The sequence below is a fragment of the Carcharodon carcharias genome, chromosome 1 (genome assembly GCF_017639515.1).
Source record: "Carcharodon carcharias isolate sCarCar2 chromosome 1, sCarCar2.pri, whole genome shotgun sequence".
Lineage (NCBI taxonomy): Eukaryota > Metazoa > Chordata > Chondrichthyes > Lamniformes > Lamnidae > Carcharodon > Carcharodon carcharias.
The window spans coordinates 199856538-199877498 of record NC_054467.1 but is presented as its reverse complement, the minus strand read 5'-3'; the positions used below and the strand labels follow the sequence as shown (position 1 = coordinate 199877498).

Here is a 20961-nt window from a genome sequence, read left to right as displayed (position 1 = left end):
GGAGATGGTTGTCAAAAATAGGGTTCCTAGGTTAGAGTGGGTGGAAGACTCAGGCTGGTGAGTAGTAGGCAATGGGGATAGTTGGCATGTGGGAGATCCCTATTGCATTTTGAAGATGTGACCTGTCAGAGATAGAGATCCAATTTGAATGGTTTATATCAGTAATAAAATAGATATTTCTACAAAAATATAAACTGTGTTCTACATGAAAATATTCATCTGTCTTGCCTGTATGAATGCAAATAGCTGTCGCTTAAAAACAAATATTAGAAATGAAAGGATGTCACATCACTAATGTACAAAAATCGAAACATCATATTGATTGAAGAATTGAAAGGTTTAACCTCTGATCAACCTGACCTTTTATTTTTGAAAAAAGACATTCTTATTGCTGGATGCTTCTGATCTGGTGCATGAAACTTGCAAATAGTTTTCAATCTGCACTGAGGCTGTTGGTGCAGATAATGTTAAATTAAGTGCTAGCTTCTGCAGTGTTGTTTTTAAAAAATGAGCTTGCAATAAGTAGGCCATTTAATTTAGCTAGTCATAACTGTCATATCTGCAGTTTTTTGGAAAATTCATTTTGGCTGATATCAAAGCTTCAGAAAGATGTATCTAGCCAGTTGGCTTCTTTTGAAGTATAAGAATAGCATGTCTAAAGTTTAAATGTAAAGTAATACCATAGCATAGCAATTGTATTAATTTCTATCAAAGCTATTCAAGAGGTTAAATAAAAACGTGGTCTGATGTTGTAATAGATCCCTTGGCTATGACAATTTAGAGGTTTTCACTTTATCCTGGACTTGATCTCAATAACACACCTATAAGTCTGAGTCAGTGAAGACATTCATAATCTAAAATACAAAAGCTAAGTACCTATAGCAAGACGGGAGCAAAAGACCCAAAAACTTAAACTGTCCAACAGAAGTGCTTGATTTAAAATTGTCCTGATAATTGAACCTAATGATGGCTGACATAATGACAAACCCTCTAGCATCTGAATGAAGTGCACTTCACACAAGAGCTTTGAGTAATCATGGGCCTTGTCTACTTTTAAAAGTGCGAAAAAGATCCAGGAGTGCTTGTCCAGTTGTTCATTTCAGTACAAGGGAGGATGCATGTTAGTGGATAATAGTTGCATTTCTTTGGCAGCATGCTCTGTCTTCTCTTCAACGATGGGTAAGTTCAAATACTGGTTAAGTATGTGGTGTGTAGCACGTGTCCAAACAGTTCCCCTTCATGGTTCAGGTCACCCAGGTATATTGCAGGTTTCTGTGGTCCATGTTTCATACCTAGGACTAAGTTGTGTGGTGGGCATTTGGTTAATTGGAGCCTCATTTGTGAATGAGGTAGGTACGCCTTTGTCAATGCCCCTTTGATGAGGATCTGGGTTAAGCAATTAGCGACAAGTATATCTGATATTGGCAGCAGAATTTAATGTCAGGAGCTTTACGGTGTTTAATGAGTTGCCTTTTGCACTTAGCTGAAAGCAGGTTGTGTAGCTGATGAGGAAACTAAGACCTGGGACAACAGCTGGAAGATGTCACCTATCTGGTATGAACACATAGTTTGTATACATACGGGGTTTAGACTCCATCACGTTAGACTGAGGAGAAAAAGACAAATACTGCTGAAGTTCTGCACTACCAGCTTGGGAGCAGGTGGAAGTAGTGTTGTTGTGGTATTGTCATTGGACTAGTAATCCAGAGACCCATGGTAATGCTCTGGGGACACGGGTTCAAATTCCACAACGACAGATGGTGGAATTTGAATTCATTCTGGAGTTAAAAGTCACACAACCATTGTTGATTGTTGTAAAAACCCATCTGGTTCACTAATGCCCTTTAGGGAAGGAAATCTGTCATTCTCACTGGGTTTGGCTTGCATGTGACTCCCACCTACAACAATGGTTTACTCTTAAATGTTCTCTCAATTGTGTCAAACCACAAAAAACACCTGACATCAACAGGAAATTACAATGGCTAACTTAGCCCTGTTGACCCTGCAAAGTCCGTACTAACATCTGAGGCCTTGTGCAGAAATTGGGGGAGCTGTCTCACAGACTAGTCAAGTAACAGCCTGACATAATCATACTCACGGAATTGGACATCACCATCACCATCCCTCGATCTGCCCTGTCTGACCAGCAGGTGACGGCACAGTGGTATACAGTTGGGAGGAAGTTGCCCTGTTGTCCTCAGCATCAACTCATGGCATCAGATCAAACATGGGCAACGAAACCTGCTGATTACCATGTGCTGCCCCCCCCACCCAGCTGATGACTCCATGCTCCTTCATCAAGAACACCACTTGGAGGAAGCATGGAGGGTCGCAAGGGCGCAGAATGTACTCTGGGTGGGGTACTTCCATGTCCATCACCAAGAGTGGCTCAGCACCACTACTGACTGAGCTGGCTGAGTCCTAAAGGACATATCTACTAGACTGGGTCTGCAACAAGTGGTGAGGGAACCAGCACAAGGGGGGAAACCATATTTGACCTCTTCCTCACCAATCTGCCTGCCGCAAATGCATCTATCCATGATCGTATCAGGAGGAGTGATCATCGCGCTCTCCTTGTGTAGACAAAGTCCGATCTTCACATTGAGGATACCCACCATCATGTTGCGATTCACTACCACCATGTTGCGATTCACTACCACCGTGCTAAATGGGATAGATTTCAAATAGATCTAGCAACTCGAGGCTGAGCAACCATGAGGCGCTATGGGCCATCAGCAGCAGCGGAATTTTACTCGACCGCAATCTGTAAATTCGTGGCCAGGGATATCCCTCACTCTGCCATTACTACCAAGCCAGGGAATCAACCCTGGTTCAATGAAGAGGTGATTGCGAGCATGCCAGGAGCAAGACCTGGCCTACCTAAAAATGAAGTGTCAATCTGGTGAAACTAAAACACACGTGATATCAAGGAATGGCTGAAGGCACTGAATGCTGCAGAGGCTATGGGCCCTGACCATATTCCAGCAATAGTACTGAAGACCTGTACTCCAGAATTTGCTGCGCCCCTAGCCAAGCTGTTCCGGTAGAGCTGCAACACTGACACCTATCCAGCTATGTGGAAAAATGCCCAGGTATGTCCTGCACACACAAAACAGGACAAATCCAACCCAGTCAATTATTGCCCACATCCCATGAATTATTATATTTTTTAAATTCAGTCTCTGGACTAAAATTCTTCTCGCTCTGCTTCAGGTAATCATGCAAACCAATTTGTTAGCAATAGGGTGATCCGAGCTGAAAATGAAGACTGGTTAGCCTCACATCAGTAGTAGGTGAAATGTCTATTATAAAGGATGTGATAACAGGACACTTAGAAAATATCAATGGGATTAGGCAAAGTCTGTATGAGTTTATGAAAGCAAAATCATGTTTGACAAACCTACTGGAGATTTTTGAGGACATAACTAGCAAAATAGATAAGGGAGAACCAGTGGATGTGTTACATTTGGATTTTCAGAAACCTTTTGCTAAAGTCCCACATAAGCGGTTAGTGTGCTAAGTTAAAGCACATGGGATTGGGGGTAATATATTTGCGTGGATTGAGAATTGGTTAGCAGACAGGAAATAGAGTAGGAATAAATTTTCGGAGTGGCAGGCTATGATGAGTGGTGTGCTTCAGGGATCAGTCCTTGGGCCCCAGCTATTCACAATATATACCAATGATTTGGATGAGGGAACTAAATGTAATATTTCCACATTTGCTGATGATGTGAATCTTGGTGGCAACGTGAATTGTGAGGAGGTGTTGAGAGGCTGCAAGGCATTTTAGACAGTTTGAGTGAGTGGGCAAATACACGGTAGATGCAGTATAACTTGGAAAGTGTGAATTTAACCACTTCAGTAGGAAAAACAGAATGGCAGAGTATTATTTAAATGGTGATAGATTGGGAAACGTTGATGTACAAAGGGACCTTGGTGTTCTTGTACGCCAATCATTGAAAGCAAGCATGCAGGTGCAGCAAACAGTTAATAAGGCAAATAAGTGTTGGCCTTTGTTGCAAGAGGACCTGAGTACAGGAGTACTGTCTTACTGCAGTTGTACAGGGCCTTGGTGAGACCACACCTGGAGAGTTGTGTGCAGTTTTGGTCTCCTTACCTAAGAAAGGATATACTTGCCATAGAGGAAGAATGTTCACCGGACTGATTCCTGGAATGGCAGGATTGTCCTATGAAGAGAGATTGGGTCAATTAGGCCTGTATTCATTGGTGTTTAGAAGAACGAGAGGGGGCCTCATGGAAATGCATAAAACTCTGACAGGGCTGGACAAACTGGATGCAGGGATGATATTCCCTCTAGCTGGGGGTTCTAGAACAAGGGATAACAGTCTCAGGATACGGAGTCAGCCATTTAGGACTGAGATGAGAAATGTCTTCAATCAGACGGTGGTGAATCTCTGGAATTCTCTACCAGAGAAGATTGTGGAGGCCAAATCACTGAAAGTATTTAAGAAGCAAATAAATTCCTAGGCTCTAAAAGTTGTCGAGGAGTACAGGGAAAGAACAGGAGTATGGCGTTGAGATAGATGATCAGCCATGATCATATTGAATGGCGGAGCAGGCTCAAAGGGCTGAATGACCTACTCCTGCTCCCATTCTCTGTTTCTATGTTAAAATTATTTTCTACACTTAGAAAAAATGTCACTACCTATCTATGCTTACATTTTTGGAAAAAACTATTGTGACTTTATGATGAACTTGTTGCAGCACAGCTGATTAAAGGTTTTTGAGTTTTCTGGAGATTGAAAATTGTTTTTTTGTCTTTTTGACCAGCCAACAGCCGGCCACGGGCATTGCATACTCACATCCAACCACAGCTGGCAGCTACACAGTCCATCAGGCCCCAGTAGCTGCTCATGCTGTGACAGCAGCCTACGCTCCTGCAGCTGCTGCTACAGCAGCCAGACCTGTTCCTGCTGCTGCTGCTGCTGCTGCTGCAGCTGCTGCTGCCACAGCAGCCTATGGAGGGTACCAAACAGCACATACTGCAGCAGATTATGGATACACGCAGCGGCAGCAAGAAGCTCCTCCACCACCTCCACCAGTCACATCGCAAAATTATCAGGTATGACCTAAGTATCAAATAGTTATTGATCTCATCTTAATTGTTGTTCAGAACATTTTTTTTTACAAAGATACATCTCTTTTATTCTCTAATATTTCTTCCCACACCTCCAGGAAAACTAAACAAAGCAATATACATGGTTGGAGAATGACTGATGAACAGTAGTCACTAACCGTTTTGTGGCAATTTTCATAAAAGGAAATATCTTGTGGGTTTGTGTATATCAAAACCGTGTTGACAACTTGTATCACGGTACAATCAAATTACAAGGAATTGTTTTTGAATCTTTGTTTTGGAACAATTAGTATCAAGGGCGAGATAGAAAAGGTCAAATGGGAATCAGAGGTTTTAAAATTGAAGTTTTTGAGAGGATAAATCATTTGTTGGCTAAAGAAGTGTAACAAGGCGCCATAAATTCATCTGAAGCTGAAGAAGCAGGTGCATAAAAATTTTTGCAGAGGAATATCAGAATAAGGCATAGTTTAGCATAATTGTCACAGAGCAAGACTATCATTTTGAAGGAGAATTGGTTAAATATTTCAGAAAGAAAACTATTAAAAGATGAGGAAAGATCAAGGAGAGTCGATAACTTCAGGTGTAGAACTGGCACTAGCATACCAGTAGTTAGATTGGGTCAAGTTGCCTCCTATGATAATTCTTAATACTTCCAAGGCTCCCAGTATTTTATTTTAAATAGAAATCTCAAATGTAATATTTGTTTTCTGGGTTATAACTTGTTTGTGCACCAGGTTCAAAACCAGGACCTAGAGTCCATTAAATTCTCATTTGAACAGCAGCTTTCAGTGTATAATGCAGTTGATTTGTAAAGTCATTTTTGTAATTAAGGTTTGTGCAGGGCTTTAATGAACATCACATATATTTGTTAAACGTGGTCTTTTTTTGAACAAATAAGTTGATTCTCTGTGTTTTGTAATGACACAGCCAAAGTTGACCAGTAATATGGGTCTAGAACACATTACCTACGTGAAATTAATAGACTGAGTTGTTATCCAGCAATTTCAATTGATTCTTTTCAATTTAGGATACCTATACATATGTGCGTTCCACAGCACCAGCTATAGCCTATGACAGCAAACAATACTACCAACAACCTGCTGCTGCAGCTCAGCCACAACCAACTGCTGCAGAAGCCTACTATCAAGCTGGTGAGTCTGATACTGTTGAGGAAATCGTAATCAAATTAAATTATGGCACGGTCTGTAAACCACAAAACAATACATTTAAACATAGGATTTGCTGTGCATTCTGTATATTGGTATTGGATCTTAATAATGTCAATGAAAAGTTTGTCTACACTACACTGTTTGTATAAAATAAAAGTACACAGCTGATGTACTATTTGATAATGCAAGTGTTCACCTGACTGGATTAGAATGATATTGTTACTATGGTATATATTTTCAGTGCTCTTTCCTTATTACTTTTAACATGCCGGTCTGTTTCTCATTCTGTATGGACTGAGTAAGACACAGTAGAAAGGTGAACAGCATAATTGCACATGACCCCTTTTGGAAGCGGAGGAATATTGGCCCTTTTTCCCTGTCACTTGACTGATCCTCCTCTCCTCACCCACTCTCAAAGTGAGACGTGGAAGCTGTTGAAGGGTGAACCATATGAGCTCACTCTTAAAGTTCATTTTGTTGTAACGTTTGGGTGATTCAGGCTCTCCTGATGGAGAGTGGACTTCAAAACAGTTCCCAGTTGCTGGTCCATTATAAGATGACCAGAGATTTTTTTAAAAAAATGTTTTTTTAGTGCCGATTTTCAAGCAATGTATCATACCTATCTCTGTAATCTCCAGCCTTATAATCCAAATACTGTCATGCATCTAATTCCCGGCCTCTTGAGCATCTCTGATTTTAATGGCTCCACCATTGGAGCCTTCAACAACCCAAACCATAATCATTGGAATCCCTTCCCTAAACCTCTCTCATTTTTTAAGATGCTCCTTAAAATCTACATCTTTGACCAAGTTTTTGGCCAGCTGCCTTAAAACTTTGTGGGATTCTGTATCTGATTTTGCTTTATTACATTTAAAATGTCCCAAGTAACTTCAATATATTACATTAGAGGTGCTGTATGATTTGTTGTTGAAGTATGTTGAGCAGCAGGATACTGCTGTTGAGATGAATCAGTAGATTTCGACTCTTATATTCAAAACGTATAATTTTTAAAGGGAACGATGACAAGTCTCTTTCTGTTGGAATTCTTTTAAATCTGTTCTCAAGTTAATAATTAACATTTTTTGTTCCAGCTGCCAAGGCAGGATATAGTCAAGCTGCAACGCAATACACGCAAGCTCAACAGACTCGACAAGTGACAGCAATAAAGCCAGCTACACCAAACCCAACTACTACCTTTACTGTTTACCCAGTGTCCACAACAGTGCAACCGGCTGCTGCAGCAGCTGCCACTGTGGTTCCGTCCTATACTCAAAGTGGCACATACAGCTCGACTGCTGTGACTTATACTGGTAAGGAATAAAGTATTTAAAATTCTTACATAGACTTTGGATTCTAAATAGAAACATTCTTAAAGCTTTTTACTCCACTTTTCTGCTGTTGTGGTTACATCTTTTCCCCCATGTTTCTATCTGTTAGTTTGTGCTTTTATTGGGCAACATGTATACACCCAAAATACCTTCTGAGGAGTTATTTTTCTATCTCTACCACCTCCAGGTGACCTGCTTCCAGACCTCTGCTGATGGAATAAAAACAAAAAAATGCTGGAAAAACTCAGCAGGTCTGGCAGCATCTGTGGAGAGAGAGAAACAGAGTTAATGTTTTCAGTCTACATGACTCTTCAGAGCTAAAGAGAAATAGCAATGTGATGGATTTTATACTGTTGAAGAAGGGGTGGACCATGTGGAGCAAAATAGGTCAGGGATAGATGGGAGCCAAGGTGCGATTGACAAAGACGTCATTGACACAGGACCAAGGGAATGTTAACAGTAGTGGTATAGACTAAAGAAGGTGCTGATAGTGGCGTAAAGGTACAAGCAGAATGTGTTAATAGCAGGACAAGGGTCAGCGCTCTGTGAAAGCACAGCACGAAAACCAGTGACTGATGGCCTGGGGTCGGGGGAGGTTAAGGAGAAAGGATATAAATAAAAGGTTGGAATATTTTTTTAAAAGTTGGATTATAAAAGGGGTGAGGATAGAGGAGAGAGTTTATGGTCTGTAGTTGTTGAACTCAGTGTTAAGTCTGGAAGGCTGTAAAGTGTCTAATAGGAAGATGAGGTGCTGATCTCTAGTTTGCGTTGGGCTTCACTGGAACATTACAGCAGGCCAACGATGGACATGTGGACATGAGTGCAAGATGGTGTGTTGAAATGACAAACGACAGGAAGGTCTGGTTCATACTTTCAGACTGAGTTTTTAAAATATTTTTTATTCACTTTTTAATATTTCCCCCCCCCCCCCCACACACACACACACACACACACACACACACCCCCACCCACCCCATAGGGCCATCTGTAACTGGTTTCTATGTTGTACTTTCACAAGAGTGCTGGCCCTTGTTCTGATATTAACACATTCTGCTCTTACCTTTATGCCACTATCAGCACCTTCTTTAGTCTTTACTACTACCTTTAACTCTTCCATTGTCTTGTATGCATGACATCTTTGTCAATTTTTCCTTGGGCTCCCACCTATCTTGCTTCACTCCCTCTTAAAAAGTATAAAAGCCATCACATTTCTACTTCTTTTCAGCTCTGAAGAAGTCATACAGACACGAAACATTAACTCTGTTTCTCTCTCCACAGATGCTGCCAGACCTGCTGAGCTTTTCCAGCATTTTTTTGTTTTTCTTTCAGATTTCCATTTGTATTGCTTTTGGGTTTATATTTTTATTTCTATGAATTAAAATAGTGATGGAAATTAATTTTGCATGGGGGTTCAGAAAATGGGATTTGAATTGAACTGTTCGCGTATCTGGATCTAAATGTTCTTTCAGACCCATGGATCTGTAAATTGTGACTCGAGTATCCTATGCTCCCAGCCCCAGACTTGCAGCAGTATCCCCCATTTTCAGTCAGGAATATATGACAAAAGTTAACAATTTGAAAAATGAGTCTTCCAGCAGCTTCAGCTGCCAAAGACTCCTGATGTGGCAGTTGGTTTTGTTGGTGCTTCAAGAGCGACTGCAGATTTGGTGTTCATGTGGCTGGACTATTTTTGATTGCCCAATAAAATCAGCCGTGATTTTCTTTTCTGGCCCTCAAAGCAATATTTAATTTAAATATTTTCTACCTAAGTGGGAAGACAGGAAGGCCTTCTTGACAACTACTTGAATGTGTTTAAAAATTAAGGGTATTGTTTATCCTTGTCCTAACAATTCTGGTGCTTTTCTGTCTTGAATGTAAACAATTAGCACAAACATTAAGATGTACCTTAAATATTCTTTTGCACCTGTATAAATTTGTAAAACAAGGTTTGGGGAGTTGATTCTGCGCTTTGATAGTGGATAAATAGAAGACATAATGCTGATTATGAGTGATAAATACTTAACTTGAGACAGCATGTCGCTAAATGGAGTGACCAAGTAAGCATACTGAGAAATTCCATAAATCCTGCATGAGAGGAGGAAGCTGAAGGGATGTGCTGGGTATGTGTAGAAACTTGAGTGCGGACAGAGGAAGGAGAAATGTGGGGAAAGCATAACTACAACTCCAATTATCAAATACCTTTATTGTCTTCCTGTATTTAAAAAAAAATCATAACCACCCTAGAAGATGCTTATGTGACTGAATTGGAAATGTGCTCGTGCGCCTCTGTGAAAATGAGAGAGAGCATACAGCATGGAAATAGCCTTTTCCATCTTTGCCTCACCCTGACAATGTATTTTTCTGTTCCTTTATCCCTCACCTCCTTACCTAGCTTCCCTTTAAATGCATCTATGCTATGTGTCTCAACTGCTTCATGGGTTTTTCCTTCATCCCATGGACTACAGTGGTTCAAGAGGCAGCACTCCACCACCTTCTCGAGGGCAATTGGGAATGGGCAAAAATGCTGGCCTAGCCAGTGATGCCCACACCCCATGAACAAATAAAAAAGTTGGGGACTTCTACATTCCCACCACACATGTTTCCCCTAAGTTCCTTATTGTATTTTTTTAGTGACTGTCTGGTATTTATGACTTCTAGTTTTGGACTTGCATAAGTGGAAACATCCCTTTACATCTAACCTGTTGAATACCTTCATAATTTTCAAGACCTCTATCAGGTCATATAGAGTCCTGGCCTGCTCAGTCTTTTCTGTTAGTTGTACATTGTATACCTAAAATAGCCAAGGGTTTAGTTGAATGTAGGGTTTGAACAAACATTATGCTTAACATACCCAATTACAGCAGAGTGCAATGAATAAAACAAAAGAGTGCTGAGGTATAGAGCCAAAACAGAATAGTTAAGTTGGAAGAAGACCTGCGATAATTGTGCAGTTTTTTTTTGGTTAAGAGACAGGAGTGGGCCGTGGGGCCCATTGTGTGACTTAGTGCGATCGTAATTGAACATCTGCATTAATTCCACTTTCCCATCGTTGCCTTGATTGATCCCTTAGTGCACAAAAATCTATTGATCTCCATTTTGAATTTACTTTTTGACTGGTCAACTGCATTTCCCTGTGGCAGATATTTAAGGGGCTATTTCAGGATAAACGGAATAGATTCATTCCAGCGAGTAAGAAAAAGTCCAAGGGGCGGACACACCATCTAACTAGAAAGGTTAAAAATAGTATCAAACTTAAAGAATATATAATTGTGCAAAGATAGGCGGAAGGTCAGGAGATTGGGCAGAATATAAGGAACAGCAAAGGATGACTAAAAGATTAATAAGGAGGGAAAAATTGGAGTATGAGAGTAAGTTAGCCAGAAATATAAGAAGATAGTAAGAGTTTCTATACATATTTTAAAAAGGAACGAGTTAACAAAGTGAATGTTGGCCCTATAGAAAGTGAGCCTGGAGAATTGATAATGGGAAACAAGGAGATGGCAGATGAATTGAACAGGTATTTTGCATCAGTCTTCACTATAAAGGATACAAGTAACACCCCAGAGGCAGCTGTAAATCAGGAAATGGAATGGAGGGCAGAGCTCAGGAAAATTACAATCACCAGAGAACTGGTACTGAATAAATTGTTGGAGCTGGCTGACAAGTGCCCAAATCCTGATAGATTTCGTCCTAGGGTCTTAAAAGAAGTCACTAGATAACTGATGTGTTGGTTTTAATTTTCCGAAAACTCCTTAGATTCGGGGAAGGTCGCATTAGATTGGAAGATCATTATTCAAAAAGTGGGGGAGACAGCTGGCAATTACAGGCCAGTTAGCTTAGCATCTGTCATAGGGAAATGTTAGAAGCTATTATTAAAGAAGCTACAGCAGGGCACTTGGCTAAGTTCAAGGTAATCAGGCAGAGTCAACATGGTTTTCTGAAAGGGAAATCATGTTTAACCAATTTATTGCAGTCCTTTGAAGAAATAACAAGTGCTGTGAATAAAGGAGAACTGGTGGTGTACTGTACTTATATTTCTAGAAGGCATTTGATAAAATGCCACATCAAAGGTTATTGTGGAAGATAAAGCTTGTGGTATAGGGGGTAACATATTGGCATGGATAGAAGATTGGCTAGCTAACAGGAAGAAGAGAATGGGTCTTTTTCAGGTTGGCAAGATGTAATGAGTGGTGTGCCATGCATCAGTGCTGGAACCTCAACTGTTTATAATTTTATATAAATCGCTTGGATGAAGGGATGGACAGGATGGTTGCCAAATTTGCTGATGAGACAAAGATGGGTAAGAAAATAAGTTAAGAGGGCATCATGAGACTACAAAAAGATGTAGATAGGTTAAGTGAGTGGGTAAGATATGGCAAATGGAGTATAATTTGGGGAAATGTGAAATTGTTCATTTTGGCAGGAAGAGATTGTAGAGTTCTGAGATGCAGAGGGATCTTGGTGTCTTAGTGCATGAATCACAAAAGGCTAATATGCAGGTACAGCAAGTAATTAAGAAAGCTAATCAGATGTTATCATTTATTTCGAAGGGAATTGAATACAAAAATGGAGAGGTTATGCTTAAGTTATACAGAGCACTAGTGAGAACACATTTGGAGTACTCTGTACAGTGTTGGTCACTTTATTTAAGGAAGGATATAAATGCGTTGGAAGCAGTTCAGAGAAGGTTTACCAGACTAATGCCTGGAATGGGTAGGTTGTCTTATGAGGAAAGGTTGGACAGACTAGGCTTGTATCTGCTGGAGTTTAGAAGAGTAAGAGGTGATTTGATTGAAACATAAGATCCTGAGGGATCTTGACAGGGTGGTTGTGGAGAGGATGTTTCTCCCTTGTGGGAGAATCTAGAATTAGGGGTGACTTTAAAAATAAGGGGTCGGCCATTTAAAAAGATGAGGCAACATTTTTTTCTTTGAGGTCTGTGAGCCTTTGGAGCTCACTTCCTGAAAAGGCGTTGGAAGCAGATCCTTTGAATATTTTTAAGATGAGTGGATAGATTCTTGATAAACTACCGTGCACTTGCTTATCGGGTAGACTATATGCAGATTTGAGGTTACTATCAGATCAGCCATGATCTTATTAAATGGCGGAGCAGGCTTGATTGGCCGAATGGCTTACTCCTCCTTGTTCATATGTTCCAGGTTCTGGTGTTCCCATGTGCCCGCTGCCTTTCTCTTTCTAGATGGTAGCGGTCATGGGCTTGAAAGGTGCTGCCTAAGGATCCATGGTGAGTTCCTGCAATGCATCTTCTTCTGGGTAGTACACACTGTGCACAGTGGCAACTGTGCGGCGGTGGTGGAGGGAGTGATTGTTTGTGCATGGGGTGTCAATCAAGCAGGCTTTATTGACCTGGTTGGTTCTGGAGTGTTGTTGGAGCTGCACTCATCCAGGCAAGTGGAGAGTATTTCATCACACACCTGACTTCTGCCTTGTAGATGGTGGGCAGACTTTGGGGAGTCAGGAGGCAAGTTACTTGCTGTTGGCTTCCTTGCCTCTGATCTGCTCTTGTAGCCATGGTGTTTATATGGCTAGTCCAGTTCTGTTTCTGGTCAATGGTAACCCCTCAGGATGTTGATAGTAGGGGATTCAACATTGAATGGCAAGGGGTGATGGTTAGATTCTCTTCTTGCAGGTGGCGATTGATTGGCACTTGTACAGCGTGAATGTTACTTGCCACATCAGCCCAAGCCTGCATATTGTCCAGGTCTTGCTGCATTTGGACATGGACTGCTTCAGTATCGGAGGAGTCGCAAATGGTGCTGAGCATTGTGCAATCATCAGCGAACATCCCCACTTCTGACCTTATGATGGAAGGAAGGTCATTAATGAAGCAGCTGAAGATGGTTGGGCCTAGGACACTACCCTGAAGAACTCCTGCAGTGATGTCCTGGAGCTAAGATGACTGACCTCCTACAAACATAATCATCTTCCTTTGTGCTACAGTGGAGAGTTTTCTCCTTGATTCCCATTGAGTCCAGTTTTGCTAGGGCTTCTTGTTGTCATACTCGGACAAACACAGCCTTGATGTCAAGGGCAGTGACCCTCACCTCACCCCGGGAGTTAAGCTCTTTTGTCCATGTTTGAACCAAGGCTGTAATGAGGTCAAGAGATGAGTGGCCTAGGCAGAACCCAAATTGGGCGTCAGTGAGCAGGTTATTGCTAAGCAAGTGCCACTTGATAGCACTGTTGATAACCCCTTCCATCACTTTATTGATGGAGAGTAGACTAGGGCAGTAATGGGCCGGGTTGGATTTGTGAGAAATGGATGTTTTTTCAGCATTTTTGGGAAATGTGTTATTCTGTGAAAAAAAGCTGTGTGCCTGTGTGAGTGTGTGTGATTTAATCAAGCTGGGCAAACATTAATAGGAGACCAGTTGTCTGGGGGGGTTTAAAACATGAAAAGGATAAGAGGTGTTAGGTTTGAGGTATAAGTCGAGAGGTTAGATCTAACATTTGCATTTTTAGATAAGTGAAGAGTTTGTTTGAATATCAAAGAGGAGTCCGAGGTAACAAGGAACATGTTGCGGGAATTCCATAGATAAATAGAAGTGGGGATATTCTATTTTATTGACCCGAAAGCAAAGTCAAGATAGAAACATGGAAGATCTTATATTTGGAAGGATTTGAGTTTCAAAGAGGTGTGAGAACAATGGAACCTGGGAAGAAATGTATTGTAGAATTACTGTGGCAAGCTTAGGGTAGCTGTGTTGAGCTGGATCTGTAATGTAGCAATTGGAGCTATGGACTGGGAAGGATGCAGTTTGAATCGACCATCCAGTCAAGACTCAAAAAGTCTTGGGCTGCAAAAAGCAGTTTTATTTGGAAGTTTGAGTTTTCATAGCAGAGTGGAAGAGTTACAGGTCATGTTGTATGCCCTTATTGAAGCTACAACAGTTTGCCTTGGATAATGCTACTGCATGTTTATAGTTAAACATCTACAAGGGAGTGTTGCGGGAAGGTATTTACTTGTGGGTCTGACCAAGTAAAGAGTCTTTTTGGAGGAATGTTTTGTAAGACATAATTTAACTGTGTAACTGTAACCTTATATGCTTAGGTTTGCTTTTATTCATAAAACATTTCCTTTTAAATTTTTAAAATCCCAAATGTGGACTGCTTACTGCTGAGATCAGTACGTCGTCGTCTTGTTTTCAGAATACAAAAAAATGGTATGACCCATAAGCCAAGTTTCTCTCTGGGATTTGGTTTGCACAGCAATTGATATCACAGGTTTGCCCTGCTTTTTGTGTACAGGACACACCTGGGCAATTTTCCACATTGCTGGGTAGATGCCAGTATTGTAGCTGTGCTGGAACAACTTGGCTAGGGGTGCAGCAAATTCTGGAGCACAAGTCTTCAGCACTATTGCTAGACTGTTGTCAGGGCCCTTAGCCTTTGCCATATTAGTGAACCAGTTGTTCTTTTGATAATGGTTTCATGGTCACCATTACCGAGACTAACTCTCAATTCTAGATTTATTAATTGAACTTAAATTCCACCTCTGCCATGGTGGGATTTGAGCCCTTGCTCCCCAGGCCATTAGCCTGCGTCTCTGGATTACTAATCTAGTGACATTATCACTCTGCCACTATCTGCCCCTGAAGGAGTGGCAAAAAGGAATACAAAGAAAGAGATTGCTAGAGAAAGATCCATGGTCATTGAAAAAAATATGAAAGTCTTGATAACAAAGAGGGCCACCAAGATAACTTCAGAATAGCAGCTGCTAGAGATAGATTAACCAAAGACCTGGTCAATAAAAGTACAATCAAGCGTGCAGGTGGAGTACGTGTAGTGCATGAGGAAGAAATCAAAGGGAGTTGGAGCCGATACTTTAACGGACTTATGAACTAAGCAAACCCAAGAACAAAGACGAGTGGTAGCTGCAAATCGAGGAATGATAACTAAATCGATCTCAAAGAAATCACAACAGCACTGAAAGGAATGAAAACGGTAACGTAATAGGACTGGATGAGATACCTGCAGAAATATGGACCTGCTTAGGTGTATATGGGGTCCTGGTCCTGAACAAGCTACTTAGTTATGATGAGAGAGGAAATCCCAAGGGCTCAGAGGCAAAGCATTTTAGTACCAATATTCAAAGGAAAGGTAGACATTCAAGATTGCAAAAAATACAGAGGAATTATACTCCTACCGCATACCTTCAATATGGGCGAGGAAGTCATGGACCAGAGGCTGAGAAAATTAGTGGAAATGCACGAAGGTCAGTTCAGATTCATACCGGAAGAAGCACCATTTGTTTTGAGATAAATGTTGGTGACATATCGGGATGGCCAATGCAACATGAAAATTGTATTAGTCAATCTAGAGAAGGCTTACCTGAACCTGGTGCCTCGGAAGGAAGTCTGGAGATGTGGTAGAATTAATGAATTACCTGAGAATTGCAGGACATGTACAAGGAGTGCCAGACAAGAGTAAGAAGCAGTGTGGGGGAGAGTGAGTTTCAAAGCCAAAGTTGGATTGCACCAAAGATCAGTCTCTTACCCTTTCTGATTATCATGAGCAAGTAACATGGGAAGTGCCATGGTCAATGGTGTTGCAGATGAGAGTGGAAAACTGGAGAAAAGCACTGGTAGGCGGTGATATGAAGATTGGTAAACCAAAGACCCAATTTATGGGCTGCCAGTTTGTGTCCAGGGAAGAGAATCAGAGTGAAGGTGTAAAGATTATGGGTCAAGACTAGGAGAAATTTAGTAGATTCAAGTACCTGGGGTCAGTGGTGGCAGAAGATGGAAGTATGGACATTAAGCAATGGATTAGCTCTGGTTTAAGTAATTGGAATAAGAGCAGTAGCGTGTTTTGGATAGAAAAGTATCGCTGAAACTGAAAGGAAGAATCTACAAGACAATGGTAAGTCTGGCTTCGCTATATGGTGCAAGAACTTGGGCAACATCAAGAAGATAGGAATAAAAACTGGATACTAATGAGATGCGGATGCTGAGATGGGTGTGTGGAGTAATGAGAAAGGGCAAAATCAGGAACCAGCATGTTGGGGGTGGGGGGGAGGCGTCAGTGAACATTATTGGGAGTATTGAAGAAAGTAGCCAAGATGAGATTGAAATCTTACAGCATCTGTTGCAGAGATAGAGGGGAAGTGAGGCGAGGCGAGTGATGGAGGTGGAACTAGCACGAAGAAGGGGAAGGCCTTAGGCCAGGTGAAAGTTGATGTATCGAGAGGCTTGAATGTAGAGGGATTGGAAGAAACATGGGTGACTGACAGGGCATGATGGACCAACCAGCATTGTTGCAACTCGAAGCAAAATGGGAGAAGGTGAAGGAGTAACAAGATATTTCCAAGAAAGGATGCGTGACTTGGAGGGGGATTGCAGATGGTAATCCCAAGCACTGCTGCCCTTGCCCTTCTAGATGGTAGAGGTCACTTATTTGAACAGTGATATAAAAGAAATCTTAGTAAGTTGGTACACAATCCTGCCACTGTGCACCAATGGTGGAGGGAGTGAATTGTAAAGGTGCTGGGAAGGATGCTAACCAAGTGGGCTGCTTTGTCCTGGATGGTGTTGAGCCTCTTGACTGTTGTGGGTGCTGCATTTATTCAGGCAAGTGAAGAGAATTCCATCACATTCTGTGCCTTGTATGCTGTATTTGTGGATAAGCTTTGGGGAGATGGGGTGAGTCAGTCACCCAGCCTCTGAACTGCTTTGTAAATATAGTATTCATATAGCTGGCCCTGGTAAGCTTCCAGTCAGTGGTGCCCCCAGAATGATGATGGGAGGTTGGGTGATTGTAATGCATGTTGGATGCACCTTAGCAATAACCTGCTCACTGACTCTCAATTTGGGTTTTGCCAGGGTCTCTCAGCTCTGTCCTCATTACAGCCTTGGTTCAAACATGGACAAAAGAGCTGAAATCCAGAGGTGAGGTGAGAGTGACTGCCCTTGACATCAAGGCAGCATTTGGTAGAGTGTGGCACTGAGAAGCCCAAGCAAAACTGGAGTCAGTGGGAATCTGGGTGAAAGTGCTGGTTGGAGTCATATCTAGCATAAAGGAAAATGGCTGTGGTTGTTGGAGGTCAATCATTTCAGTTCCAGCACATCACTGAGGTGTTCCTCAGTAGTGCCCTTGCTTCAACTGCTTTATCAACAATCTTCCTTCTATCATAAGGTCAGAAGTGGGGATGTTCACTGGTGATTGCACAATGTTTTGCACCATTAACGACCCCTCAGACAATAAAGCAGTCCATGTTCAAATGCAGCAAGACCTGGATAATGTCCAGGCTTGGGCTGATAAGTGGAATGTAACATTCGTGTCACACAAGTGCCTAGCAATGACCATCTCCAACAAGATAAGAGTCTGACCATTGCCCCTTGGCATTCAGTGGCGTTCCCATTGCTGAATCCCCCACTATTCACATCATGGGGGTTACCATTAACCAGAAACTGAACTGGACTAGCCATATAAATATTATGGTTACAAAAGCAGATCAGAGGCTAGGAATCCTACAGTGAGTAACTCACCTCCTGATTCTCCAAAGTGTCTCCATCATCTACAAGGCACAAGTCAGGAATATGATGGAATACTCTCCACTTTTCTGGATGAGTGCAGCTCCCACAACACTCCAGAAGCTTGAAACCATCCAGGACAAAGCAGCCTGCTTGATTGACACCCCATCCGCAAACATTCACTCCCTCCACCATTGACACAGTGGCAGCAGTGTACACTATCTATAAGATGCACTGCAGGAATTTGCCAGTGCTCCTTAGGCAGCACCTTTCACAAAATCTCTCAGTGCAGAAGAGGCCTTTCGGCCCATTGAGTTGGCACCGACACATGAGAAACACCTGACCCACCTACCTAATCCCATTTATCAGCACTTGGCCCTTAGCCTTGAATGTTATGATGTGCCAAGCGCTCATCCAGGTACTGCTTAAAGGATGTGAGGCAACCCACCCCCACCACCCTCCCAGACAGCACATTCCAGACCATCACCACCCTCTGGGTAAAAAAAGTCCCCCTCCCCCGCCAAACCTCCTGCCTCTCTCCTTGAACTTGTGTCCCCTCGTGACTGACCCTTCAACTAAGGGGAACAGCTGTTCCCCACCCACCCTGTCCATGCCCCTCATAATCTTGTACACCTCAATCAGGTCGCCCCTCAGTCTTCCCTGCTCCAACGAAAGCAACCCAAGTCTATCCAACCTCTCTTCATAACTTAAATGTTTCATCCCAGGCAACATCCTGGTGAATCTCCTCTGCATCTCCTCCAGTGCAATCACATCCTTCCTATGATGTGGCAACCAGAACTGCACACAGCATTCCAGCTGAGGCCTCACCAAGGTTCTATACAACTCCAACATGACCTCCCTACTTTTGTAGTCTATGCCTTGATTGATAAAGGCAAGTGTCCCATATGCCTTTTTCACCACCTCACTAACATGCCCCTCCGCCTTCAGAGATCTATGGACACACATACCAAGGTCCCTTTGTTCCTCAGAACTTCCTAGTGCCATGCTGTTCATTGAATACTCCTTTGTCAAATTACTCCTTCCAAAGTGTTCACCTCTCTCTCTTTTCATGGTTAAATTCCATCTGCCACTTATCTGCCCATTTGACCATCCCATCTACATCTTCCTGTAGCCCAAAACAGTCAACTTCACTGTTAACCACCTGGCCAATCTTTATGTCATTCGCAAACTTACGAATCCTACCCTCCACGTAGTCATCTATGTCGTTTATATAAATGATGAGTAATAGGGGACCGAGCACACATCCCTGCGGTGCGCCACTGGACATGGGCTTCCAGTCACTAAAGCAGCCTTCTGTCATCACCCTCTGTCTCCTACAATTAAGCCAATTTTGAATCCACCTTTATCAAATTACCCTGTATTCCATGTGCATTTGCCTTCTTTATAAGTCTCCCATGTGGGACCTTGTCAAAGGCTTTGCTGAAATCCATATAAACTATGTCAACTGTACGACCCTCATCCACACACCTGGTCACCTCAAAAAATTTCAATCAAATTTGTTAGGCATGACCTCCCTCTGACAAAGCCTCTGACTATCCCTTAAACCTTGCCTCTCCAAGTGGAGATAGATACTCTCCTTCAGAAATTTCTCCAATAGTTTCCCTACCACTGACGTGAGACTCACTGGCCTGTAGTTCCCTGGCTTAAGCTGTTCTCCAATCCTCTGGCAACCCATGGCCAGAGAGGAATTAAAAATTTGGTTCAGAGCCCCTGCGATCTCCCCCTTGCCTCCCTCAGCAGTCTGGGACACAAATCATCCGGACCTGGGGATTTGTCCACTTTTAAGCCTGCCAACACTTCCGATACCTTGTCACTCCCTATATCAATTTGCCCAAGAACATTGCAGTCTCTCTCACTGAGTTCCATACCTTCATCTTCCATTCTCTTGGGTGAAGACAGATGTGAAGTATTCGTTCAACGCTCTACCGATGTCCTCTGGCTTCACCCATAGCTTGCCCCCCCTGGTCCCTAATAGGCCCTATTTTATAAAAGCAAAAAACTGTGGATGCTGGAAATCCAAAACAAAAATACCTGGAAAAACTCAGCAGGTCTGACAGCATCTGCGGAGAGGAATACTGTTAATGTTTCGAGTCCGTATGACTCTTCAACAGAACTAAGGAAAAATAGAAAAAAGGTGAAATATAAGCTGATTTAAGGTATAGTTGGATAGAGGCCAGTGATAGGTGGAGATTGCCAAAAGATGTCAGACAAAAGGACAAAGAGGTGTTGACGGTGGTGGTAAAAGCTAAGAAATGTGCTAGTGGTGACATTAAGGGTAGAAAGCAGGACAAGCAAGGTACAGATAGCCCTAGTGGGGGTGGGGTGGGTGTTGGGAAGGGATTGAAATAGGCTAAAAGGTAGAGATAAAACAATAGATGGAAATACATTTAAAAATAATAGAAATAGGTGGGAAAAGAAAAATATATATAAGTTATTAGGAAAAGGGGGGTTGGAAAGGGGGTGGGAATGGAGGAACGAGTTCATGATCTCAAGTTGTTGAATTCAGTATTCAGTCCGGAAGGCTGTGAAGTGCCTACTCGGAAGATGAGGTGCTGTTTCTCCAGTTTGTGTTGAGCTTCACTAGAACATTGCAGTAGGCCAAGGATGGACATGTGGGCATGAGAGCAGGGTGGTGTGTTGAAATGGCAAGTGACAGGGAGGTCTTGGTCATGCTTGCGGACAGACCGAAGGTGTTCCGCAAAGCGGTCGCCCAGTCTGCATTTGGTCTCTCCAGTGTAGAGGATACCGCATTGGGAGCAGCGAATGCAGTAGACAAAATTGAGGGAAGTGCAAGTGAAATGCTGCTTCACTTGAATGGAGTGTTTGGGCCCTTGACTGTGAGGAGAGGGGAA

The 20961-nt window shown here is 42.3% G+C and overlaps 1 protein-coding gene across 3 annotated transcripts in view; it reads left to right on the top strand.

The window, feature by feature from the left end:
• zfr (zinc finger RNA binding protein) overlaps positions 1–20961 on the top strand; it is a 101237-nt gene that overhangs the window by 26444 nt on the left and 53832 nt on the right. For all 3 annotated transcript variants that reach the window (XM_041211935.1, XM_041211866.1, XM_041212008.1), the window contains 3 exons: positions 4792–5083; positions 6126–6249; positions 7359–7577. In XM_041211935.1, coding sequence (XP_041067869.1) covers positions 4792–5083; positions 6126–6249; positions 7359–7577 — 635 coding nt within the window. The remainder of the gene's footprint in view (positions 1–4791; positions 5084–6125; positions 6250–7358; positions 7578–20961) is intronic.